Raw genomic sequence first — 26,617 nt, 5'->3', positions numbered from 1 at the left:
TTCAGTCTCTCATTTGTCCTATACTCTGAGATGCCTGAGACTTGGGTGTCAACACAGCAGGCACCAGTTACCCAGTTGCTTCATGCAACCCACCCTCCACTCCTGACAGAGTCTACATCAACACCACACAGTGCAGCACCACACAGAGCTAGAAATGGATTAGAGAGCAGGAGAGCCACATCAGCTTGATGTGCTTGGCGAACTGAGCTAACACATCTCTTCTGCCAAGCAATGAGTAGCTGCAGCAGCAGCAGGCTTCAGATCAATGGGAGTCATGATAAAAGCACCTAGGCCCCTACCCAGAAGCCTGAGAAAAGAGTACTAACACTTAGGATACTGTCCTCCTTCACAAAAATGAAACACATCTTTTAAACCAATAATATTATATTAAGGAAAGTCTGACATGGTGGATAAACAGGGCAATGACAACCAATTCTTGAAGCATAATTGCAATAACAGTTGTGAAGCCTTCTCCTCAAGAAAAGAAATGGATAAAGCAACAGTGCATGTGCTACACCTACTAGCAGTCCTCACTCTGATCCTGAATTTTAAATCTTGCTGGGTAACAAAGCCAACCTCACAGTGAGAGTGGCTTCTGGCACTTGCTGCCACTAGTCCTGCTTGGGCACTGCTCCTCCCAGCATGCACTCAAACTCAGCAGCTCTGCTGACAGGCTCCTGTCAGAAGGCTGTTTGTGTGCAGCTGCCCCGTGCTCACACAGAACTCCCATAAACTTTGATTCACACACAGCTTTTGGGAAACACCACTTCAATGTCTCCTACCCTGCTCCTCCTTTGCAGGTACCAAGCTTTGCTCCACAGGACTGCAAGCTGTCCCCTTAACTGTGCATTTGAGCATCTGTCATGTGAAAAGTGGGAGTTTAGATTTTTGTTTCTCAGTCCCTTAGGAAAGTGGAGACCCTGATGTCAGACAGTCTGTCAGCATCTCGTAATGAGACCCTTCACTGAGAGATTCACAAGATCAGAGGTTACCTGATCTCCCTTGTTAGGGGGAACTCAGCAGAGCCAAGGCCCCTCAGCGGGTCCTGCAACTGGTGTTATCCACTGCCAGCAACTGCAGGGACTCACTTTAACAGTTTATAGAATAACACTTTTTATTAATACAAATTGTGACAGATTAATAAGGTTTGAAGGTTGTCGGTGATAGTTGTCTACTGCAAAAATATGTTTTAAACCAATCTACTGATACATATATTAAGTAAGCACAAGTTCTGATACGAAACAATCTACTAATATGCTATAGGGTAAGCACAAACAAAAGCTCTAGTTCTAAAAGCAGCATTTAATGCATGTAGAGTATATTTCTCACCCCAGGTGTCCCTCTGGTGGGGGAGAAGAGGGACTCAGCCTGTTGACTGATCTCAGCAGTTTTGGTGGAAGTCTTATCCCACTTTCCCCCTATCCCCAACTTACTTTTATTCTATTTTCTTTATGTTTGGGTGGAATTTGAGTGGCTCTAGTCATAAATACCTTTTATTTCTGATTGGTGTACCTAACTGGGGGGGGGGGGGGGGATTGGTCGTGCTGTGGCACCTGAGGAGGGGGTTTGACATGGTTGTTGTCTTCATCAGCAGAACATCTTGATTCTCCCTTACCAGACAGGTACTGCATGGTCTCAGTACCACAATGCTCTCCCATTTGGCTGGGATTAGAATGGAGGGGGCCACGCAGTCTCCACGTTGTTCCACACTCTGTTCTGTTTCTCTGAGTAGATGTTTATCACTGTGCTGGGGAGCACGTTGGCTTCAGTCCATCCAGGGAGCTGCAGCTCCTTTTTACCATAAAATTCTGAATCCCCTCCAGGTTTAACCCTATCCATCTTCCCACAGCATCCATAAAGAGACAGGGCCAACTCAGTTTATTGTACATCATGGTCATTACAAACCCCACAGGGTGAGAGGCTCCCTCTTTCATGGGATTTTCAGGCCAACTCACTGCTCCATTACCACTTACACCCACTGTGTTTCCCCAGCAGTGGGGTTCCCCTCTGCAATTCTCCAGTAGGGAACAGGAGTTTACCTTTGCTTTCAGCACAAGTCAGGAGCCTCACACCCAAACGAAGGGCTCTGCTGTTGTACCTCTGTTGCTTCCAGTTTCAAGTAATCATCTCCCCATGACTCTCAGCTAAACAGACAAAGCAGCTGCCTCACAGCCAGTTGAGATTCCCCTCCACTACTCTCTATTCCCATGCAACCATACCTAGGGGCTCTGGCAATGCCCAGAGCCACCACCTCTGGGAACAGCATTCCCATACACCAGGATTTGAGAACATGTGGGAAGCCCCCTCAGCATCTGGCTTTAAAGTTCCTTCGCCCTCCAGGAAGATTCCTGACGAATTTTTGTAAGACTAGACAATTGTCTATGTTTATTTCATTGGTAACACAACAGGGAAAGAAAAAGAAGTACAGACATTTTCCAGAAGCAGGGAAAAGCAGAGAATTTTTCAAGGCTGGCTTCTTAGCCCTATAACACAGCAAGGACAGATTCACACTGAACTTGATGTAAAAATGAAAGCCATAAAAGTGGCACAAATATCAGCAAACCTGTGGCCACGCCTCTTTCTTAAATCTCTAACACCTCACAGCCTAGCGCGGAACTGCACAGAGCTTGTATGGATGGGGTTTCATGGTGCTCCCAAAGACAAAGTCTGTGTTGACTTCCTTAACTCCTTCTGGTGTAGTGAACTTGAATGTCTGCAACAGCCTGCAGAAGATGATGAAAAGCTCCATCTTGGCCAGCACCTCTCCCGGACAAGCACGGTGGCCTGCAGAGGGTGAAGGGAAAGAGTAGTCAGTCCCCAGCGAGGTCTGTAACCAGAACCTGCTTCCCAGCTTTTCACAGGAGCATTGCTCAGCCTCATCAAGGAACAAAGAGCTTTGCTGAATTTGACGTTTTCCCCTCAGATTGAACTGGGCAAACAACTGAGATGTCTGCAATCCATCTTTGCAGGACCTGCTTGGATTACAGAAAAAGATACCAAGGTTGCTTCTCAGAAGTTTCTTTCTTCGGCCTTTTTAGCCACCAGTGCACTTGTAACAAACGTGGGTAGAGCCCTTTCCAAATCTTCGTTCGCAAAGCCTAGCCATGAACCTATAGGACTCTCCAGTTCTATGAATGGACTCTCAGTCTCTTGATTCCAAATAAGAAAAACAAGAAAGTATCTTTGGGTTGCCTCACAGCTTCCACTTAGAACAGGCTGACTTGTCTTCACAAATAACAGTGAAAAATCAGAATACAGAAGACATTCTACATCTGATGAAACATTTTCCCACATAATGCTTTCAGTGAAAACAACTTGTTACAGAAAAATCTCTTCCCAATTTATTAATTAACTCTGTGCAGGATATAATTCCTAGAGACAGACAGTGACAAACTTTGAAATGTAGTGGTTAGCTCATTCGACTTGGATGTGAGAAACTAATGTTCAAATTCCTCTTCTGCCCAATTTAGGTCAGAAACCTGAGCCTGACGTTTTCACATCTCTGTTGAGGGCCCTGACAACCAGGCTATTCCCTCCTGGCATGATACTCAAGAGCTTTTGTTTGTTAAGGCTTCTATAAACTCCCACACTGGTGAAAGAGTGACTCCAGAAGCTCCACAAGAAAGACATAGCCAGCTGGGATGTATTTGATCCAGCTTCTGGATCTTCTATTCATCTTTCTGCACTCATGAATATGGAATTATTTATACAAAATAAATCAGCTCCAGCACAGCAGCCTGCCACAGAACAGCCACTGTAAGAGCATAATCTGGCATATGCAGAGGATGACCAGGGACAACAGCATAAGGACTCAAGTCCACAAATGATTGGGAATTCTAGGGCCTTACTCCTTTTACTTTCTCTGCATTTTCACAAAAATCTAAGAGCAAGTTCTTATACAGTTACCTAGCAACTGTTTTTGGCAGTCAGTCATTTTTCTGGCCTGGGAAAACCATGTGCTTCTGTACTTTGGGATTATACTCCCCTTTGGCCTTCTCCACAGTCAAAATTACACAGCTTCACCTAACCCACACAAGAGGGCTCAGTTCTCAGTGCACCTACCTGCTGAGAAGGCTAAGAAGGCCTCTCGGGTCACAAAATTTCCATCCTTGTCCAAGAAATGACCAGGGTTGAACTGGTGAGGAGTCTCCCAGTAGTCAGGGTCAAAAAGAGTAGAGTCTATGTTTGCCGTAATTAGAGTGCCCTGAAAGGAAGATGTTGTTGGTGCAGTTATGACTCTCAGACATTAAGAAGAAAAGGACACAAACAGATCCCAGCTATAATTCTGCACATGGGGAGGTCACAGAAATGAAAGATTATTTTATTAGGAAAAAGAAAATGAATCTCAAACAGTTCTGAGGGGTTTTTCTCAAAAAACAAATAAGCAAAGAAACTTCACTACTTCAGGTTCAGGGATTTCCCTGCTGTATTCTTTCTTGTGCCTTTATTTCCAATCTGTTAGGTGGTAGTTCAGAAGAAGTTGGTTGTGGGAAAACATCTTCATTATATTTCAAATATGATGTCAGAGAGGTGATAATAAGAAAAAGAAGTACTAGGTGAATGCAGTAAATGCTTAGTGTTGTCTCAGACATCACCAATGAAGAAAACATCCCATCTCTCAGTTGTCCACATGGCAGACAATATCCTGGCATTAATAGTCTGCAGCACCTTCCCTATGGACACCACTGTCCATTTTGGGCAGTCTTCTCTGTGGTCTTGTGGAAGTGTAAGAGCTCAAATGCTTATAAAGTATTTAAAATCACACCCTCTTGGAAAGTACACCATCAGCACTCTCACAGAACACTAGTTTAGTTGGGGTGAAACTGGGCTTTTGGCAAGCACTGTCAGTCATTTATGAGAAAAGTCACAGGCCAGAGGGCATGGCAGGGGAGAAGTGCTGTCTGCCAGTGCCATCACCAACACTCATCCATCCTGAACTGGAGGGAAAAGGGTTTAGTGGTAAACACAACTGCAAGGACCTTAACTCACGGCCAAAGATCACACTGGAACACAAAGGATATCTGTACCTTTGGAAGCCGATATCCCAAAACAGTTGTATCCCTCACTGCTTCTCTAGGAATCGTGATTAAAACAATGCTACTGAAGCGTAAGATCTCATGAACCACAGCATTTGTATACGGCAGCTTCTTCCGATCCTCATAGCAGATGAGATGGGAGGGACTCAGAACAGCATCCAACTCCTTCTGAACTTTTTCTGAAAAAAAAAAAGAAATCCATTATAGATATAAGAACACTGTTTAGCATGAAACAGAGCTTTCATTTCCTTTTTGGATTATAGTACTGATAGAAAAAACTACAATATATAAATAATTTATACTTACGGTATGTTAAACTCTAAATACATTTTTATATCTATACAGTTATGATTTTACTACACTTTATTTCCTAGTTGATAGGTTCTGTGTTCAGACCCAACAGATTTATTGAGCTTTATATTTAAAGGAAGAGGAGCAAACTTTAACTGAAACAAAAACTTCTTATGAAGAGATCAATTCAGTTAAGCTATTATTTTTACTCTAGGTAAATACAGACTCACAGCACACTAATGAGGGTGTTGCAAGGAAGCCATCACAACAAACTGATGTAATGCTGAGAACTGAAACAGGAAAATATTACTACACCATCACCAACTGTTAATCTCTTTGGGCTGTTATCTCAGCTTCAGTAACTAAAACAGTTTATACAGTCTTAGAGGGCTTAAGGTCAGATTTCATACTTAAAACCTAAACTAGTAAGCTCAGAGAGTTTTTTTATTTTATCAGCATTTGAAAGTTATATGTGTGCACAGGGTTCTGTTTTTCCAGCATTCTAGCATCAAAAGAATGAAAAAAATATGCTTACAGTACTGAAACAGTCTGACAAAAATCAGCAAGACAAAATTCACTGTCAGAAGCTGAACATCCCTGAAATTATTTTAAAATATCTCTCTGAAATTTTTTTGCAACACGGGTTTATTAAAAACAAACCTCAAGAATATAATCTTAAAAAAAAAAAAAAAAAAAAAGGAAAACTTGATTTTAAGAAAAACTTGGTCTTAGCTAAAAAAAAAAAAGTAGAACAGTTAATTCTTCAACTTGAATCATACCCATGTTTGTGTCTACAACTCACCTTGGATGTCAGGATAAGCCAACATATAGAGCAGAGCCCAACGCAGAGTGGTGGCCGTGGTCTCTGTGCCACCAAAGAAAAGGTCAAAAACAGACTGCACCATGTTGTCTTCATCAAATGTAGAATTCGGGATATTTTTAGTCTACAGGTGTCAAGGAGAAATGTAAAATGGGGTACATCTGTGTAACAGCACTGAGACAGACAGCAATCACTGTATTTAAAGGAAAAATATTTCTGGAGGGCAGAGAAAAATACAGGTACCTGAGCAGAACACAGGTTCTGCAAAGACTTTCCTCAAATAAGTACCTTGATACTGTTATGCTACCTTCTGTTTACTTCCACAGCAGAAAACACATTTCAAAGTATAATATATATGTTACCCTTTCAAAATATTTATGCTATGTTTTTGCCATCATTTTAAAATTGTTCTTATAATCATACAGTACTACTAAGCACAAAAATAATAAAAGCAAATATTAATAAGGCACAAAGAATCAGAATTAGGCAGCCATCTAAATACCCCAACCTTTTCAAGGTCCTCCCTACCGTCCACTGCCCAGCCCTCACTAAGGATTCCACAGGATGACAACAAGCCAATGTAAATAATGTGTACTACTAGAACAAGTTATTGAACAAATTATTCAAAGGTCATATTTTGACTTTGACAGCAGGGTTTTTAAACTGTAGTTGTAGAGCTCTGTACTAATGCTGGTGTGTACAGACAACTGTAGGGAAGGGACAGAGAACCCTTTATGACTGGATCTGTGTTACATACAGCATGAATTACTCACTTTCTCTATCTGATCCAGGTAAAAGTCAATGAAATCTTCTGGTTCACCTATTCTGCCTTTTTCCCTGTGGTTTTTGATTTCCTGCCTTACAAAGGAACAAACAAAATCCCGTGAAAATACTGCTTTCTGTAGAGATCCTGAGAGACGCTCTGCAGCCCAGGTGAAAATTTCACTGATCTGTGGAGCAAGCATTCAACACAAAGGCAGTAAGTGAAAACCATATGAGAAGACTGGTGATAGAGATACAGTGTGGACATTTTTGGTGCTAAATTGCTGAATTAATTTCTCTTGGAAAAATGCCGTGTCACCAAAGAGAATTGTTGGGTACATGTGGAGTACATGAACACACATTAAAACCCCAAATTAAAGACAACACGGTTTCCATCCTGGAATCTTTCCTATTCTTACTGCATAACTCCACTGTTAATTCACCAACAAAATAATCTGCTTTTGCAGATGGATGTAACATGTATTATTATTAATAAATCTCATATTAATAAACATTTATCTCTATTACCTTAGCACACAGGAAAAAAATTCATTCTCTTTCATTCTCACACAAAGAGTATCACCTTTTCACCTTAACAACCTTGGTGTTTCTCCTACAGAAAAGTTCAGTATCCCAAGCATATTACCTTTGCTGGGACATTCTAATAAAGATTATTAATGTAATATTCATAACTGAATTATGTCAAACCCAAAGCACTGCAGGTCCAGTTCATATTCACAGTCAACATTTTTATCAGTATTAAATAATGCAATAACTATCATAATAGATCATTGTATAATTATATTGCAATAAATAATGTGCTCAATAAACAAATAAGGTGCATATGAAATAAGTAATTTTCTCACATAATAAATGCGGCTGTTCCCAAAAGCCACTATAGCATTGTATGCCTCAATCAGCTGACGGAAGGTTTCATCTTCCAGGGAGAAGCGATGTCCAAAAACCACAGCACAGATCACATTAGAGACAGCATGGACAATGGGGAAGGAAGGGTCAACAGCTTTTCCTGCAGACAGAGAAAAGCATTCATCTCCAAAGCACTTCCTTTACCTCCTTTGCTATTTGGGAAGCAAGATCACAGTGACATTTTATAATAGATGCCCTCTATGGTATTTAGACAAACTGTGTTACTCACAAACACAAAATTCACTGGCAAATGTAATAAAAGATAAACCTCATTCAAAAATGAGGACAGCAAGGCATCAAATCTTTAACTCCCAGACTTAGAGGTTTTTTGTTTGTTTTCTTTTTTTTTTTTTTTTTAGTAATCTCAGTCTTGGTGTTGATCCCAAAATACATGTTGCTGAGGTCTGACTGTACAGTTTCGATTGCACTTTAAATCTAAGATGTGCCCAAACCCACTTCATTCCGGAGCAAAAACAGTCTTTGCCCTCAGAGTCCTGCAGACTCTGTGTCAGTTCCCAAGCACTGTGCCAAAGCCGTACCATCTTTGTCTCTGAAGAACTCGACCAGGTAATGGGCCTCAGTTTGTATCCCACGCTCCATTCCTTTATTCCCCATTCCCAGTTTTCGGAGAGCTCCGATTCCAAAATGTCTCTGTTGTTTCCAGATGAGACCATTGGAGACCAAGATACCTTCATCCAACAAGAATCAATTTTATGTCATGTTAACATTCATACAATTGTAAATGATAAACACCATAAGAATCACCTTCTCATCATGCTGCTGCTCAAAGAGGAGTGTTCTTTTAATTGTATGTTATAAGAGGCAGAGTAAACACCTTGGTTAAGATATTCCCAGCCCTGCAAAAAAACCCACTCAGGTCTCTGGCCTCACCCACATGCTTTCCAAACCTAGTCCTATTCTTTCTGAAGCATCCAAGAACAGCGGTCATCACTCAAACCTCCACCCAGCAGCCTGCTGAAAGCTGCAATAATGTGGGTTGGTTGTTGCCTTTTATTTGCCCAGGCTTTGAAAAAAAATTAATCTTTCCCCTTATCCATATAGAAAGGCTTGTAGCCCAGTTGATGCAATCTCTTACAAGACCTAATTTATTATCTTGTACAATCTTCTAATACAATTAATACTTACTTGTAAGCTGTGCTTGCCAACATCCCTGTGGGGACATTGTGTCCTTACAGATGTTGCCACATATTAACTCTGCAGGAATGGCAAACACAGCTTTCCTCAACCAAAAGTAAGTTCAGGTTTCCTCCACCTGGAAACCTGGTGGTGTCTCTGATGAAGCTACTCACAACCAACAGAAAGATTTTTGTGGAGGTTATTGGGGAGGTCTGGGCATTCCCTGTGCTTGAGCTTCTCAACCTTATGCAAAACTTCTGGATATCATCACATCTCCCTGTTGCTTATGCTTCAAAAATAAAGTGGATAATTGGTTCTGAGCACTCACTGTCTATGCTACGAAGTCTCTGGCTTTTAGGGATCCTGCTTTTACACCAGATACTGAGCTCTTGCCCTGGTCCAGGTCCCTCCTGGAAAGACAATGAAGCCAGGGCAAAAACCACTCAGTAAAAACCAGAGAAGGAAGAACAGGCTTTAGCCAGTCTGCAAACAGCTTCTTGCGACCAGAGTTCAGTTGCTTTTCTCCACAGCACTCAGATAAAAAGTGTCAATACAGATCCTTCCAAATGGACTGAAATGGCTCCAGACTTAATAATCTCTATTCCTTAAAGAGGTTTTTTTCTACTTATATTAGCTAGTACTATAACTTAAAGGTTTCCAGATTGTAAATAACATGCAAGAAGTCATGACTGAGGATAAAAGCATCTGCTCTATCTACTCTGGATAAGAGCCTGACGGAAGTAAGTTCAATTATTTCTGTTTTAAACACAGCACTGTCTTTATTCTCCATCCACCACAATTCAGCAGTGTCTCTGATAGCACAATAAGAAGCTCTGAACAAGGATATGTTGCACCTACACTCTGGCTAATACATTTAAAGCCCCATCTTCCTGTGACTTTGTACTTCAGAACAAGGCTAGATCTTATTCACAGCACTGTACATGCTTTCCTACAGCAACTTTTGCTCCAAACAAACAGCTGGGAGCATAAAGAATTAGTTGAGACTCAGCTTGCAGAGGAGGCTGCAAGCTCCAAATTATTTCAAATTGGGACATACAGACAACATTAAGAATTGACAAACAAGACCTAGCTACATATAAATATTGCTGCTCTGGTGAGATTCTGAAACATATATGTGACAGTGGGACTTTGGAGACCACTTAGGGTGATGCTACAGAATTATATGATTCACCTTGAGCAGACAGAATAAGTCAACTGGGAACTCCAGTGAGGAAAACATGAGAGGAAGCAAAGAAAGTCAAGGATGAAGTCCTGCCACGGACATGAACATCTTACCCTTTCCATTTGCCAACTTGTTGAAGACATAGGTCTGTAGTCGCCCAGAAACATCCTCTGAGTTGGTGGTGAAACCGTCCTTCACAGCTTGGAATCCATACAGCATCACCAAAGGTCTGTGACCCATCCACAAGGTGCAGATGTTGCCATAGGTTTTTGCCATCTGCAGGTTAGATCAATGTCAAAAAATACCCATGGCAGAAACATCAACCAACATGCACACATGATGGGCTGCTCTCTTCCAGTATGACATTACTCAGGGGTTCAGGAGATGAAAAGGGACAGTGGTTGTGTTTTGCAGTGGGGGTGCCTACCAAAAAGGTTCTGGGGTCTCTCTGGGAACACACAATTTACAGAAATGGAAGCAGTGAAAGAATAAACCCTCTTCCCCTTCTTAACATTTACCTTGGATTGCCCTTGCAATAGTAACCATTAGGTAAATGCCCCTGAGTGTCTACAGATCTATATGAGCTTTCATGTGAAATTTCACCTGTCCTTTCTTCATTACAATTTTCAACTCAGGCAACAACCAGAACTTCTTGAAATTATGTATTCCAGGTGTAACTCTCCTTCTAGTACTGCAGATTTCAAGTTTCAGTGGCGGGAACTCTTTCCCTCTTATACACAAATACTGTCAACTGAGGCATCTGAGCACAGATCCCACCTCTGGGTAGTGATGGGGACTGCTCTCAGGCAGTGCTGTGGGTATTCTGAAAGGACCAAGTCCCTGACTCTAAACAAAGAAACAGTACAGCTCCATCCTCTCACAGTGATGAACATGTACCCATCAGAAAAATTAAGCCTCAAGCTCTTTTAAGTTCTCTTTTCCTGAAGCCAGCCCTCTCCAGCTGCAGCCAGGCACCCCCAGACCTGCAGGTTGCCCTTAGCACATAAGGAAAGGTCACAACTTGAAAAATATATCAACACACTGGATTCTTTTGTGATGTTTTGGCTCAGTGGAGAATGTAGAAAACTGAAAGAATCTGTATTAACATGCTTAGATGGACCTAAGTCTTCCCATTAGGTCTTTCCTTTCACCATCATTTACACCCTTAGCTTATCTGCAAGGAGCACATCCCAGACTGGACTCCAGAGAAACAACAGAGCAAAGGATTTGGCTGCACACAGAATACAATCTTATTTCCATCCCATGACAGCAGAAGACATCCTGGTGTCCTTTTCACATCTTCTGAATTCAAGACACCTTGTTTTAAAAGATTTTTAATACATGCCTGTGGTGCAAAATCTGAGAACCACTTTTTTCTTTCAAGGCTAAACACTCCCTTAAAAACAGAAGTCTTTTTTGAAGCAAATCTACTCTCTTCAGTTCTGTTTAAGTTGCACACATACCAGCTTTCATATGAATCACATTGTCTGCAGATTTTACTTAACAGGTTTAGACACCTAATTTAACTTCCACAGGTTACCTTCTCTCAGGATTAAGTTCTCCCTGCTACCACATCAGCCTATCAACAGCCACCACCGGTTTTTTACAGGTTTTGCCTCAATAGCTCTTTAGTTCCCATCTGCAAATACATACCTTTCTCAGGCTCCCATGATCAGCTCTAAACTTTACCCACCACATGCTTCCAATGATGGGAAATGGGGTCGGTCCAGGAGGAAAACCACGACTCTTCCATTGCAATTTCAAGAACTGTGCACTAAGAAGAAACAAACCCAGGGATATGAGAATTACACTTATCATTATTTCACACCTCCAAACTCTTATCACCAAGAAAGCTGCTACGAATCTCTCTGTTGAAATGACTCTGGATTGTCCTTCTTAACTCTTCCCTAGCAAAATGAAGCTTTCTGAATTTTTCACCTCCCTTCTTTCCTACCACTCTTCCTGATCTGAGACAATGAGGAGTCTTCCCATTCTTGAATGTATTTAATACATCACTATGCTGCAATATGCTAATAGCTACTGTGACTTTAAGATCAAGCAGAGGCTAGAAGGCAGAAACCTCAGCCAGAAACATCCCTTTGAGCAATCAATCAGTTTGACAGAAGATGTCACTCAAAACACTGATTATGTGCACATCAAGAGCTCAGGTACAAAGCTGCAGCTGTCAGCCAGCTACAGACAAGAACAGGAGCATTCACCAGGTAGCATTTGTGGGGCAGAGGTAAAAGTAAGCAGTCAGTAACCCTGTACAAGAGTGGGTGCAAATGCAGACTTAGGAACCAAGAGTAATGAGGTATTGTAACCTGAGTTTTCACAGTAAACAACACAGATGAACTGCAAAGAGAACAGTGAAGGATCAAACATAATTAGTACTATTGACAAAAAGTGTAACAGACCTTATATCCCAGTTCATCACTGTTAGGTCCCAGAAGCTGCCCTTTAACACAGCTTGCAGCAGCACAGCTGCCTCACAGCACAGCACATTCCACCTCAGCTATGTATGTTTGGAGCAACATTTCCCCACAGTGGTTGCTGAGGGCCTGGCAAGTTTCTGATGTTCTAGGAGAGGGGAGATTGCAGTGTGCAAACTCAGGGGGTCTGTAAGAATCCCAGGAGAACAAGTGCACTTGCTTTTTCTCATTTTACTTGTGGAAAAGTCCTGGTGTGATAGCACTGTCAGAGATACAGGTCTGCAGAACAGCAGAGTAGAGCTATCCCTGAGGGCTGTCATTCTCTCTCAAGATTTGCTGCCTAAAAAACTCAACCCATCTTTGCAACTCCACTTGCACAATCCATTGGTGTTACTTACTAGCTGGTAGAATGGACATAAGGCACATTTTGAAAGATGTTTTCACATTTTATTCATTCATTCAAGTTCAACAGTAGCATTCAAGGTACCTTATCTCTATCCATGTTTAGAAGGGCAAAAATATTTCTCTGGAGAAAAAAAATTCTTTCCTAACACAGGAATTAATCTGGGTTGGACTCCAGAAGTTTCTTCCAGTGCTCAGGAATCAGTCAGGACAGTATATATTTGCAATAGCCACACTGTCCTGCAAGGAAGGAGGAGTTGGTTCTAGGCTGTCTCTAAACCTCTCTCCCTGGGAAAGTCATCCAAACAAGTCTTACTTTGAATTTTCTGTTACATCCACAACTTCTGACATTCCAAGTGCAAGAAGTAGCCAACAGGCTACTAGATCTCGCTCTGAAAAACTGTCAAAAAGAATGCTGAAGCTGCAAATACTCAAACACTAGGAAATGCCATAATTAGGACTGTCTGCACAATATCCATTACTTCTTCCTGACACTCCAGTGAGAGAAGGGTAACTAACTTGTACTATGGTTTAGCCTACGAAATTCTTGTCTCTCTTCAGTTCCTCTGCAGCTTACTGCAGAGTACTGCCAAGATCATACAGCACTTCACAAACCAGTGAGACTGAAAGGGCACCAGACCTTTGTAGCTCCCACGCCATCAGGATGTACAGCAGTACAGCACCTGTGTAAGGTCTGCATTGCTTTTGTCTAAGTAGCACTGCACTACCAAACCAAACCAACAGCCCAAATGAAACAGAGGGCAACAACAAAAACAATGGAAAAACAAAAGTAGGAATGTTTACAACAGTCACTTTCCTTCCTAATAGCTAGGGCTCTTGCTTTTAGTGGTCCTGCTGTCACTCCATGTCAGTGATGCACTGTCTCAGCCTGCTACACCCTCAGAAATATACTTGGAAATGAATAAATTAATTACCATCCTTTGTTGATAAATCTCTCTAAGATTACATAAACCAACTGGTTTTACTTTGGGATGTCTGGGATGATTAGGTATTACTAGCAGGAAGAGAAAGTGGTGGTTTTTACAATTCATTGTAATGCAGAGTGATAGTATTTAAATTAACTCCGTTAATGTGCACAAATGGTGAAATAAGGACCAAAATACAAATAAAGTAATGGTGAGAGCAAGCAGGTAGAGGCAGGTGTTTACAGAGAACCTTTTTGCAAGCAGGTTGTTGTGGGGAAAATCAGTTTTCCTTCTTCCAATATCTTCCTTAGATGTTAGCAGTACCTCTCCATGCAAGTTGCACATTATTATCTGACAAATACTATCCAAGACCTCATAGGTAGAGATGGCAGGTGTTTGGTCAGCTCAGAAAACCTCCTTTTCTAATGGAAGTTTTAGACTGTAGGAGTGGGAAGAAAATACAGAGAAAGAACTCAACAGAAACAGTCATACCTGCCATCTACAACTTGGCTTTTATTCAATCTTCAAACTCTTTTGAAAAGTGAATGTCAGGGTTGATTAGGCCCAGAGAGATAAAGCAAGTTCCTGAGAGTCACAGACAAGCTATGAACAGATCTAAGAACAGAATTTGAATTTCTCAAGTTTCATTCCAATACTTTGTCTACGCAACCTAAACAGCTCATCAGTCTTCAGGTCCCAACACCACAGACAACAGCAGGAGGCAAAAACCTATCAAAGTTATTTATAATGCACGTAAGCAAAGTTCTCTTTTCCTGAACTGAACAGAAACACAGAATGGGAACTTCATTTGCTCCGATTTCTCAGTCCCATGTTCACTCCAGCTCTGTGCTCTAAGCCACACTCTCCCTCTCTCAGTGCTTGCCTGGACAGTGTTTGTGTAACTCTTTCCTCAGAGAAATTCTGACGCCAGTAACCAAGTAACAGCTCCTGAGATGAAGCTCTTGAAAGACCAGGGAGTGCAGGGGAGGAAGGAACAGTTAAGTTGAGAAATCCAAATTAGTGTCTCCACTGGAAAATAAACCAAAACAACAACAACAAAATAACAAACCCACAAAAAAAGCCCAAACCTGCTTAGCAATGTCTGCTCTGTTTAGCTTGACACCAGGCCAGGCAGCAAGCACATTGCTATGCCAAGCAATACACGCACAGCTTGGAACCAGGCAGTGTTTTCTAATACATGCTGAGCCTGTCTCTGTAACAGATAAAAAACGAGCCCTGGTTTTACAGCAGAGCACATGACACACACCCTGGGTAGAGGGGAGCCAGGAACCCTTTCCACCCTGTGAACACCACGTTCATCATTTGCTTCACACCTTCCTGAAGATGCTGTTCTTTCCCTGTCCTCTTCAGCTGCTGCATTTGCTTCCCACTCCTATGGCCTGAAACCCTCATTACAAAAGCAGGTTTCCTCATCTGTCCAAAACAACCAAACTTAATATCTGTCATCTTAACTGGTGAGCTCTTGCAATAGTATTTGTGTCAGAGGAGTTCGAGCAAGATTTATGCGAAGAGCTGCTGCTCATGTATACTGAAGGTATTAAAGTACACAATAACAAAAGAGCTTCCTTGCTTTTCCCTTCCTTGCAAGCTTCATCACAAGCTTTTGTGAAATAACTTCACCTCATCCTACTTTCAGCATGCCCACAGGTTTCACCTAGCAGCAGGAAAACACCCTGCCCACAGTGCCCAAAAGGTAAGGCTCAGGTTAACTCTCTTGGTGGGCCAAGCCTTACTCAGCAGGAGTTTTTTCTTTTTGTTTTCTTTTTTTTTCTAAGTTGCATTATAATCACCCTCATTAATAGGCAACCTCAAGGCTTAAGTCATCTTAATTCTGGTAGTCTTGAGTGTATAAATCATACCTTCATTGATGGCATGCGTGCATCAACAGCTTTCAGGGGTTGCAAAGCTTACAAACTTAACAAATGATTCCATGCACAAGCAAGAAATAGAATAGTGCTTGCTTTCTTTTAAGCAGATGGGACCAGCTGGACAAAACAAGGACAAAAAAAACATACAAAGAAATGAAATTCTGATGCACATAGGAGGCAAGTCAAGTTAGTTAGATAATTTCATCAGGTAACTCACTTTAAAGTCTCAAATAGCATCAAAATCTGAAAAACTGGATGGATAAATGATTGCTCAATAGTATAACTCAATAACACTGTGATTTTTGGTAAGCATATCAACATGTCTGAATTGACTGATAAAACCATAAAATTTAGTGAATTTCAAATTGCTTCTCTCAGTTTTTTGTCTTTTTAACTCTGCAAGTATAAGATGCACAGAACCATGCTGCTGAAAATGATGCTTATTAAACTTTTCTGTTTCCATTTCTCTGCCCCAAAACCTAAACAAATGGATAAAAAAGGTACACGGGCATGGTCCTTGCCCTCTGATTGCTGCTCCACTTCCACACTTTCAGGAAAAGCATCTGCAAATGCAGCCCACGAAAGCAGAAGAGCTGCATGAAACTGCACAGAGCAGTCAAGTGGTGGCTGCTCAGAAAAGTAAGGCAAGAAAATGCTGCAATGTCGCTGCTGCTCTGCAGCCCCCTGAAACCGCCCCTGTGTTTCCCATATGCAGCTGAAATTATTACAATCCACTAGAGGGAAAAAAAAAAAAGAAATTCTCATCTACATATTTTTCAAGACTGAATGATGCAAGATTGCATTTAGCACATTTTCTTTTACTAACCCTACAAACACAAAAAACATTGAACTCATTAGAAAACTAACTGAAATTAGTATCCACACCTATAACGCAGTTTCTTGAAGTTTAATGCAGTTCTTAAGAAGCCTGTGGATAGCGTTAAACCTTTATATTTCATGATCATAATGTACACTCAATAACCTTGCAATCAATAACCTTGATCTTGCTGAAACTTTTTGAGTTGAAAACTGTGGACTGGAAAATTCAGCAAGCCTGCTCAGAGAAATTATGATAAAATTCGGAAACAGACAACCTGTGCAATTGTATGGATTCCCTTAATCTCCTATACAGACTTGAAGACATATCATAGCATTAGCTGAGTTCTTGAACCAAGTGTCAAAAGTCAAATCTAATATATCAGCAAGTATGAAAAGTAAGTCTCTTAAGTTCATGTTTGCCACACATTAGTGCAAACCTCCTGAAAGCTTATGAGGTCCACAAATCAGCAAAATTTAAAAGTTTTGCCCCTTTCTTAAGTTCATTTGCTCTTTTCCACAGATCAAATAGAACCTGTGCATTGTTTTACTTCCAAAATTTGCACCAGAAGAGTTTAAAACTTAGCATAAAAAAATAAAATAAAATAAAAAAATTAGAAAACAGTGAACAATCTGCTGGAGAAAAAATAACCTCTCACTAGTGTTCCACATAACTTAACCTTGAATACAATAAAAGAAGAAAGTAAATACTCACCTAATTATTAAATTGCCCTTTTTTTGTAATTAAAGACATTAATTTAGCTTGATGTTGCATGAATTTAGTTCTTTTTCATCTCAGAGACCATATTCTAACACACAGGTATTGTGCAGATGTTTCTTCTTCTATAAAGAAACTACATAATAATTATAGTATTTCAGAACAGCAAGAAGTAATGCATTTTAACATTTAGCTACAGGAAACTGCCTGAGGTGTTACCATTATGCAAGACACTTTATAACCTTGAATAACTGTTCAATAATTGGCACTTAGACTCAGTATCAAGACTAAGAAGGGAACAAAATTCTAAGTGAAAAAAAAGACAGATCTCAATTACAGATCTTAAAAAAAAGAGTGGGTGGGGCTTGACTAACCACCAAGGATCACATATTTTGGTTTTCTAAGGACTTCAGCTTGGGAAAACTGTAGATTATCTCAGAGAGATGGCTACAGCAGGCATATATTCTTAGAGAGAGTTTGGAGTCAGTAGAATAAACTCATCTACACAAACCCAAATTTTCAGAGGAAGTCATACTCTAAAAAAAAAAAAGACCAAAAAAAAAGGCAAAACTCAGGGAGAAGTTACAATTTTGACAAGATGTTGGGGATTTCTGAGATTTGTATGGTTCTAGTAGTATGTCTCCTGATTTTGCAGTTCCTAAAGCTGCAATGGATGTGTACCCAGCTTCCTCCAGGACCAGTTCCTCTCCCCATCATTGGAAATTTGTGGCTGCTGGACTTCAAACTTCGTCGAGAAACTCTCACTAAGGTATTTATTTATCTCTATGGTTGAAAATCAGTCTGAATCTATTTTAACTTACATTGTGCATTGCATAGGAACATTCTAAATTGCTATTTTTTTTAAACCTCAAGCTTGATTATTAGCCAATTTCAAAGACTCAAGGACCCTGCATTATTAAAAATATTCCTGAATAATAAACACCACAATAGCTTTACTCCTTGTTATTTTCTCACTTTTTTGATTGCATTATCACAAGCACTGTCATAGAATGCTATTTCATTGACAGTTTCATTCTGTTTCTATGTTGATATCCAGCCCTGTAAGTCACCTCTAGTAGACTTTCCTTTGCATGACACCAATGTCACTGGAACCTCTCCAGGCCACAAGTGGTCCCATCTCCTCTAGAAGACTAAACATATACTCTAAATGGACTCTTTTTTTTCTTATTTGTAGAGCAAAAAGACTTATCTGTACTAAACAGATTACTGAAACAAAGCAGGAAAATCTGATTGCTGTTATGTTTACAGCATGGCTGCTTCATAAACCATTTAAAACTTTTTTTAAAAAGTAAGGAACCTGCTTCAAACTGTTTCAAGGAAAAATACAATCATGGTCTGACAAAAGAGAATAAAGAAAAATAAGAAAAATCATGTGGAAGCTCAGAAAAGAATGCAAAAAAAAATTTTTTTTGTTTTCTTTGGAAATTAGAGGCAGGAAATATATAATAACTTTGGTTCATTAATGAAATAAACAGAAAAGCTCTGGGATTTTGCCTGTTTTCATTTATTCTTTGACTCAGAGCTAACAGAGCAAACCTGCAGTTTCTCTTTCTGTGAAGTTTTCAGAGGTGTGCTTCTGAGGGATGTCCTTAATATCTATTGCACAAAGAACAATTATCTTCTGTTCCCAAAGCACATTAGTAACAGAAGGATAAATATTTCCAAAGCCTGCTATTCAATTCAATATAGGCAAATGGGCTTAGTAACAACTACAGAAAACTCTTGAATAAATCAGTACTTGAGTGTATGCTTTCCCTGGTTTATAGTTCCTAATTTCCTGTTGTTAACTCTTCAGTTAACCAACATCTATGGAAACATCTACACGCTGTGGATGGGACAGACACCTATGGTTGTACTGAATGGATACAAAGCAGTAAAAGATGGCCTTGTCACCCACTCAGAGGAAGTTTCTGGAAGACCTCTCACCCCATTCTACAGGGATATGATGGGCGAGAAAGGTACAGGGTGTTACACCAGACTGAAACAGGAACAAGGTGTAAAGAAGAAAGATGCTTTTCTGTGCATACACTCACACATCAGTTTATATATTTATATAAATATATATATGGTTGAATTTTCAAGCTGTTACTTGAAAACCAAAAGGAAATAAGTCATTTCAACATGACTAAGAAAATAAAACTATAAAGTATTTTTTTTCTGGTTTTTGGAGGAGAGGGAATGTTTGTTTTGTTTTTTAACAAGGGCACAACTGGGCTTTCATTGCAAAAAGGTTCCATGCAGAGCTAAGTATGTTAAGGAAGGGGAAAAAACCTCCAAAATTTCCTCTCTTATAGAGCATGCCACTGACCTTTTTCCTTCCCAACAGATTCAAAGGAATATTTGCCTCGAGAAGTTGCCCTTCAATTGTATAACTTCTAAAACAGAAAACTGTTCATAGAGAGAAAGCTGTTCCGTTCTTCCCAAAACCCACTACCACTCAGTTTGCAGGGTCACATTTATGAGCAGCTGGGAGTCATAAAATCTTCAGTTACAGACTAAAACTCTGAATCTAAAATTGTGGTATCTTGCTGGTGAAATATAACCTCACCTAAATCTGATTTTGCCTCCTGCAGTGAAAGGATTTCCTTTCCCAGCAATGAAATGAATGTTTCTCTGTTCTCCAGGTATTTTCCTGACAAGTGGCCACACCTGGAAGCAACAGAGACGCTTTGTCATGACAATTGTAAGAAGCCTGGCACTCGGAAAGAACAATTTGGAGCATCAAATTCAAACAGAGGCCTGTCGCCTTGTGGACATCTTTGCAAACACAAAAGGTAAATTCATTAGAACAACAACACTTAGAACTTTTTTCTGAAATATTAGGGGTGGTAAAAGTTTCATGATACATTTTTATAAATAATATAGATATTTTTCATAGCAGTAGGACTTTTACTGGCTTGACTGCATTCTTTGCAAAAGATGTTTTGTCTGCACAGTGGGCAATATAAAATTGTTTTTTAAAACAAGGTTAGTTAAATAAATATTTGTTATCAGCATAGTCTTGGGGACAGCTGGTAGCAATTCTTACAATCAAGGAGTGTAGAAAAATCCTATGTTTTCCTCCATAAAATACACAATGTGTGACCTGCTGCGAGTCATTTTAGGACAGCAGACTTTTAGGATTTGGCAGAGAAAGAACCCCAACACAAGGAATGTATCATTCAGTTGCCCAGTAAAATTTTTTTTTCGGTTTGGATGAAATAGAAACCAATAGAATTTTAGCAAGATGCCAAAATAAAGCAATTAAATATAAATATTCTGAGCAGCCAAATCCCTCACCCACATTGTGTTCCATACTGATGTGAAAACACAGAGAGGTTGCCTGAGGTCTCTCTCCAACTCTCCTTGGATCAGGCCCCTCTCTCTTCCAAGAGCAACATATTCACATATCTTTCAAATGTAGGAGATTAAAAACCATCTACTCCAAGTCCCCTTACAGCCCAAATCCTTACCTTCCATGCAATCCCTTCCCCAATTTTAAACTCAATAAACGTATTTAGTCTTTCCAAGAATGACCAAAAGCCTGAAGTCAGGGATGTATTTCCATAGGAGTATAATTCAAAGGTTGTATCTGCCAATGAAATATGTACTTAAGTTTATGATTTCTGGATTTAATACTTTTTAATGGGAGCCATTTTCCATCCCATTACATGAGCTTTGCCTTTTCAGTTTGTGGGAAAATATATGGTTGAATTGTCAAGCTGTTACTTGAAAATCAAAAGGAGATAAGTCATTTCAACATGACTAAGAAAATAAAACTATAAAGTGTTTTTTTTCTGTTTTTTGGAGGAGGGGGAATGTTTGTTTTGTTTTTTAATTACCAAACTTAAATATCTGCCTCCAGATTTGAAGGCATATGTTCTAATTAATCGCTTGTGTTTCCACACAACTCAGACCCCAAGTCAAAGAAGGGAAAAGAGAATTAATGTTTGTCTTCTCAAAACTAATAATCACTGTATTTTGCAAGAATAAAAAGCAGATTGAAAATTAAGATTCCCTGCATTTACGATTCATGTAGTTAATATGTATTAAACCAGGGTTCACTTGTGTGAAATTTATCTAAAAGCAGTTTGATCTCCTATTATTTTTACCATTAAAAAAAAAGTCTTCCTCATTTCTTTCACTGTATTCTATTCAGAAGTACTCACAGAACCTCCTGTATTCACAGGCAAACCTTTTGACCCCCACACTTCCATTGTCCATGCCATTGCAAATATAATTTGTGCTGTTGTTTTCGGTCATCGCTTCTCCAGTGAGGATGAATCTTTCAGGAAACTTATCAAAGCTATTTATTTTGTGATCTACTTTCAAGCTACTATCTGGGGCAGGGTAAGAATTTGATTTTCTTGTTCTTATTCCTTTAAATGCATTTGCAGTTGACAAGTCAAAACAATGTAATGATTGTTCCCAAACGTCTCCACACCACAGCTCCGTGAGCCATCGTGAAGTAATAAATGAATACATACCTTGTATATGTCACTACTGCCTTATAATCCTTCATGTCTTTAAATCACAGGATCTAGAATTTAAATTTTAGGACATCACTGGTTTTCACAGATTTCCAACAAGTAATCATTTGCAGAATAGTTGGTATGTAAAATTCCCAATTCTTAAAATGAAAGCAATTTCTAAAATTTAATTTTTGTTCAGTCTTGCGAATACAGAACTGCAGTTAATAAGAACTAAGGCTTCAAAGTCCTGTTCTTTTGAGAATGTATCTTGCTTCTCATATAATTCATATTACCACCAAGACCTGAGTTATTCTGAGCTTCCTATAAAATACAGGTTACAATCTCACCACATCAAGAATAATATTTTTAGGTTCTTAGAAGCCTACCTATTGCTTATGTTGTGCAGATTTTGGCAACTGACTTTCTATAACATTATCAGGTTCTCCATAAAGAGTTGTCTTAAAAAAATTACTGTTAAAAAAATCAAGACTGAGAAAATCTGTCTGTGAGTCAGATTCAGCCCTCAATTACTCCAATTCACCAATTTTCAGAACCTCTGATGCATTTTTGGTATTCATCCAAAAAGCAAAATATAATCACGTTCCCACGTGATGCAGTGACTTCACAGACTTATCAGGAAATCAAAATTCAGTTTAAAAGACCTCACATTCCTTTCTTGCTGTCTACAACCACAGCTGTATGATGCTTTCCCATGGCTTATGCACCGTCTCCCAGGGCCTCATCAGAAAGTGTTTGCATACAACGACTTCATGCACAGTTTAGTCATGAAGGAGGTCCAGGCCCATGAGAGAGAGAAGGCAGGTGATCCACAGCATCTCATTGACTTCTACCTAGCTCAAATAACAAAAGTAAGTATCTGTTTATCACCCTCCTTGGCCTCAATGCCTACTACAAACACTTGGTTCCAGTAACTGCCACGGAACTTTCAAGTGCACGCTTTATTTGTGTAGCACTGAAGATGTCTGTTCTGGTGGGCTGCTCCCTGTTTTCATTAGACAATGACAATTTCTACATGACTGATGAAATGTATAAAATCATCCACTTCATAGTCTTCTTGTGAATATACCCTACAGACCAAAGATGACCCTACTTCTACGTTCAATAAAGACAATATGGTTCAGACCGTGGTTGATCTTTTGTTGGGAGGGACAGAAACAACAAGCACCACCCTTCTCTGGGCATTGCTCTATATGGTACAACATCCAGAAATACAAGGTGAGCAAAATCATCATCAGAGAGAACTGCAGTCAACATCATAATGAACATTATTAGTATAAGTGTTAGCTCAATCACTTGCAATACATCAAAATAACCCTTAAATAGGAATATGAATGGCAGAACATCAACAACTGAGATCTGGAAAATGGAAAGTTAATAAAGAAAACAAACAGATGCTTTCCCCTCCAGTTCACCAGCAACACTACAAAAAATTGGTGGTAGCCACTGTTTTATCTCATAGAAGAGGGGTTGGCAGGACAGAATAACAAGTTAGAGACATTTCACATGCAACTAGCCCCCTCCTAACCTTCAAAGTGGAAAAGCTTTTAAAAGATACCTGGTCCAATGTGTATTTAAAAACATAACAGAAATTACATCTGTAATTTCAAACTTTAATCTTTTTTTTGAAACGTAGAACTGTATTACGCTCATCACCAAGTAGGATGTGTCATCCTGTGCTTTAGGGATATGCACTTCCTTGATCAACTGAAACCAATACAGCAGTCAAACCACCCGCCAGTGTATTTCATAGCAACATAATTTCTTTTATTTCCCCAGTCCTGGACATTCTTATGCAAAAACCTGCAGGATAAAAAAAGGAGGGGAAAAAAAAGTTTAAGTATTTTCATTTCTCTCTCTGCAGAAAAGGTTCAGAGAGAGATAGATGATGTTGTGGGACCCTCCCATCCCATCAGCTATGAGGACCGTAAGAAGCTGCCGTACACCAACGCGGTGATTCACGAGGCTCTGCGGTACAGCAACGTTACCTCTGTCGGGGTCCCCCGACAATGCGTGAGGAGTACGACTCTGCTGGGCTTCCACATAAAAAAGGTACAGAGTTTCATGTTTCTATCCACGTTGTCCATGTTTCTTAAAGCTTTGAGCTATTAATATTCAGTATTTATACGACATGACAGTTCCTAACTTCGCAGAGAATGTGGCAACACGTCACAGACACGAAGTGTGAAGAGTGCAAAAACCAAATAGGAAAGTGTTATGATTACCCTGACAAGCACATAAAACAATCCAAGCTCCACTCCATCTTAGACATGAAAACACTTCAGTAGTACTGACAGAAGATAACAAACAGGTTATGACAAAGAGAAGGTACAAGGGGATGTGCGCTTGTAAAAAGGCCAAGTTGAATCCAAACACGAGGCTGCAGTCACAGGATGGCAGACTATCTATTAGAGAGAAGGAAAATAATAAAAAAAAATCAATCATACATGAAAAATATAAACTCTGCTGCTTCTTACAGGGCACACTTGTATTGCCAAATCTGCACTCTGTGGTGTATGACTCTGAGCACTGGGCGACCCCCTGGAAGTTCAACCCAGATCATTTCCTTGATTTGGATGGCAACTTTGTAAACAAAGAGGCATTCTTACCTTTCTCAGCAGGTAACACTCTGACCTTGAATATTCCTGTTTTCTGTGTCTTGTAGATCAAGATTAGAAACGCCATTTCTAAGTTCTAAAATTTTAAAAACATGCCTTTATAAAAATGTATTTGGCACAAAGATTTAAAGTCAGGTTTTCTGCTCAGTAAGAGCTACAAATGTTGTCTTGCATTTTGTAATTTTGATGCATTCAAAGAGAGGATGAGTATGGCCAGGAGACCCAGTGCTCTCCTTGGCATATGTACAACTCCTACTGTAAGGGTATCTGAGCTTCTTAGTTCTTGATGTGTCAAATCAAGCTAACACCCTCAAATCAGAAAATTGATTTATTTTCACCTTACAGACAGAAAGCCCAGTGATAAAAGCATACGATTTTTCAAAATATACAGAGAAATGTGTGATAAAGCAGGAAACCAAACCTCACCCTCCCAAATCCTACAGTTATAGTCTAGCATCAGGTGCCTAAATTGCCCATAAATCCTAAATTCATCTTTGTAAAACAGGTACCTAGCATCTTACCTCCTGCACTCACCAAATACCCATAGTTCACATCAATCAAGACACCTAATTTGGACTACCATTTCAAGCCAGGCATAGGAAGATTTCGTTTTTAACTTGCCTTGGTTGTTTTCTGTTTACATAATTTGAGTATTTATATATCCTGAATATCTGTTTTTTGGTTTTTTTCAGTCTGGAATAGCTAGATATCATGACATATACTGTGAAAACAACGTGCCAAAATGAGTCACTGAGTCTATACATCACCACACATGCCACTGTACATTTCACTCCCTTAGCTCACAGATCTGTTCCTGACAGCGTTAGAGATCGTGGGCTACATAGAGCCAATATACCCTTCTGAATTTCTGTTGAAGGAAGCCTGATTACATCCTTCTCCTTGGCTTCAGAACTGCATCTTGCAGTGCTCCAGCCCTCCCTCCTCAACAACCAAAGATAAGACTCTCAAGTATATGAAACTTTTTAAAATCTCGCTTAACGGAGAAGCAATTTATGGTTCTCACAGAACAAGTAGCAAAAATGAAAAGGGAGGATCTTATACATGCTCTAGGGGTGGAAAAAAAAACCCAAACAAAACCAATTAAAATACCAAATGAAACACCTGACACACAGTTTCTCAGTTAAATGTTTCCCCCACCTCCAAAAGCACCTTCTGCCCTTACAGAGGAAACAGAATTTATGGAACTCAGTAGAATTTTGTGTGAAGTCCTTTTACAGAACTTTATACAACTAACTCTTTATGTTTTCTGTCTGCAGGGCACCGTGTGTGTTTGGGGGAACAGATGGCACGAATTGAACTGTTCATCTTCTTTACCAACCTCCTTCGGGCATTTACATTCCAGCTCCCTGAGGGAGTAAAGGAAATCAGTTCAGAGTATGTTTTGGGCGCAATACTGCAGCCTCATCCATATAAACTCTGTGCTATTCCACGCTAGTCTGCAACATACCACAATGCAGAGGGACTTCAACCTGTCAATAACTGCAGATCCTTTAAAAATACACACCACTATCTCAATTGCATTCAAATATAGGTAGCTCAGCACAGCAAATTAGTCAAGTGTTTTTGTTCAGGAGGTCTGACCTCAAGTACTCAACTTTTTTAAATAAGTGTACTTGCCAAAGCTCATATAATTGTGTCTTAGGCACTTACAAGTACACAATAATACATTTCAGAAAAAAAATGTATTTTCACACTCACAGTAGCAATGAATTAGATGCAGGATTTTAGAGAAGTGAACTGTATCAAGCAGTTTCCTGAGTATGTGCTCTGCCAGGTATCACACTCTTAAAATTTCCAGTAAGCTGTTACTCCTCTGAGTTCACAGGTTTTTTCTTACATCTTCTTGCAGAAGGTAACAGAGGACACACACTTAGTTGTTGACTCCTTTTCCTTTCACACTCCTATAAGCATTATATAGTGTAGCATAAACTTCACACAGGCACAGATGACTCCAGAATGGGGCCTCTCATTACCACAGTCCATTTAGAAATCCTTACACCTATTTTTACTTCCTCAGTATCCAATTCCTATGTTATCACAACTCGAGTCCGTGTGCTTTCATGAAACATTCCTTCTTCTGTTTATAAATACTATTGTATGATCCAATAATTTCCTATGTGAAAAGGACCAGCCTTTCAAGAAATTAAGA

At 39.7% G+C, this 26,617-nt stretch overlaps 2 protein-coding genes across 7 annotated transcripts; one reads left to right on the top strand and one right to left on the bottom strand.

The window, feature by feature from the left end:
• Positions 1-1,603: 1,603 nt before the first annotated feature.
• Positions 1,604-24,313, bottom strand: LOC127468723 (cytochrome P450 2J4-like). 6 transcript variants are annotated; one of them, XM_051782205.1, is made up of 13 exons: positions 21,827-21,993; positions 19,909-20,009; positions 15,251-17,475; positions 12,376-12,511; positions 11,810-11,930; positions 10,270-10,432; positions 8,376-8,525; positions 7,776-7,936; positions 6,921-7,097; positions 6,130-6,271; positions 5,028-5,215; positions 4,063-4,204; positions 1,606-2,784 (listed from the first exon to the last, which is right to left on the bottom strand). In XM_051782205.1, the coding sequence occupies exons 5-13, from the start codon at positions 11,852-11,854 to the stop codon at positions 2,606-2,608; spliced, it is 1,347 nt and encodes a 448-aa protein (XP_051638165.1). In that variant the 5' UTR covers positions 11,855-11,930; positions 12,376-12,511; positions 15,251-17,475; positions 19,909-20,009; positions 21,827-21,993; the 3' UTR covers positions 1,606-2,605. The 6 variants fall into 6 exon arrangements, with proteins under 6 accessions (XP_051638161.1, XP_051638162.1, XP_051638164.1 ...); XM_051782201.1 differs by lacking the exons at positions 12,376-12,511; positions 15,251-17,475; positions 21,827-21,993 and adding exons at positions 23,477-23,632; positions 24,055-24,313 and having other exon boundaries at positions 1,604-2,784; XM_051782202.1 differs by having other exon boundaries at positions 1,605-2,784; positions 11,810-12,511.
• LOC127468730 (cytochrome P450 2J2-like) lies at positions 17,539-26,329 on the top strand. The gene is made up of 9 exons (XM_051782217.1): positions 17,539-18,108; positions 19,156-19,318; positions 19,985-20,134; positions 21,529-21,689; positions 22,507-22,680; positions 22,906-23,047; positions 23,694-23,881; positions 24,309-24,450; positions 25,725-26,329. Exons 1-9 carry the CDS (start codon positions 17,938-17,940, stop codon positions 25,901-25,903), a joined length of 1,470 nt encoding a protein of 489 aa, XP_051638177.1. The 5' UTR covers positions 17,539-17,937; the 3' UTR covers positions 25,904-26,329.
• The last annotated feature ends 288 nt before the right edge of the window (positions 26,330-26,617 follow it).

The sequence above is a fragment of the Manacus candei genome, unplaced genomic scaffold (assembly GCF_025592945.1).
Source record: "Manacus candei isolate 608988 ecotype Guabito, Panama unplaced genomic scaffold, ASM2559294v1 h1tg000015l, whole genome shotgun sequence".
NCBI lineage: Eukaryota > Metazoa > Chordata > Aves > Passeriformes > Pipridae > Manacus > Manacus candei.
Note: the sequence above shows the minus strand (reverse complement) of the source record. Positions and strands in the feature narration are given on the sequence as shown.

Coding starts and splice junctions, on each gene's coding strand:
- LOC127468730 (XM_051782217.1), top strand. CDS start 17,938: ATGTTGGGGATTTCTGAGATTTGTATGGTTCTAGTAGTATGTCTCCTG. Junction 23,882..24,308: donor TGGGCTTCCACATAAAAAAG/GTACAGAGTTTC, acceptor TGCTTCTTACAG/GGCACACTTGTATTGCCAAA. Junction 24,451..25,724: donor ATTCTTACCTTTCTCAGCAG/GTAACACTCTGA, acceptor TTCTGTCTGCAG/GGCACCGTGTGTGTTTGGGG.
- LOC127468723 (XM_051782201.1), bottom strand. Junction 6,272..6,920: donor ACCTGGATCAGATAGAGAAA/GTGAGTAATTCA, acceptor TGACACCTGTAG/ACTAAAAATATCCCGAATTC. Junction 2,785..4,062: donor CTTCTTAGCCTTCTCAGCAG/GTAGGTGCACTG, acceptor CACCCTCTGCAG/GCCACCGTGCTTGTCCGGGA.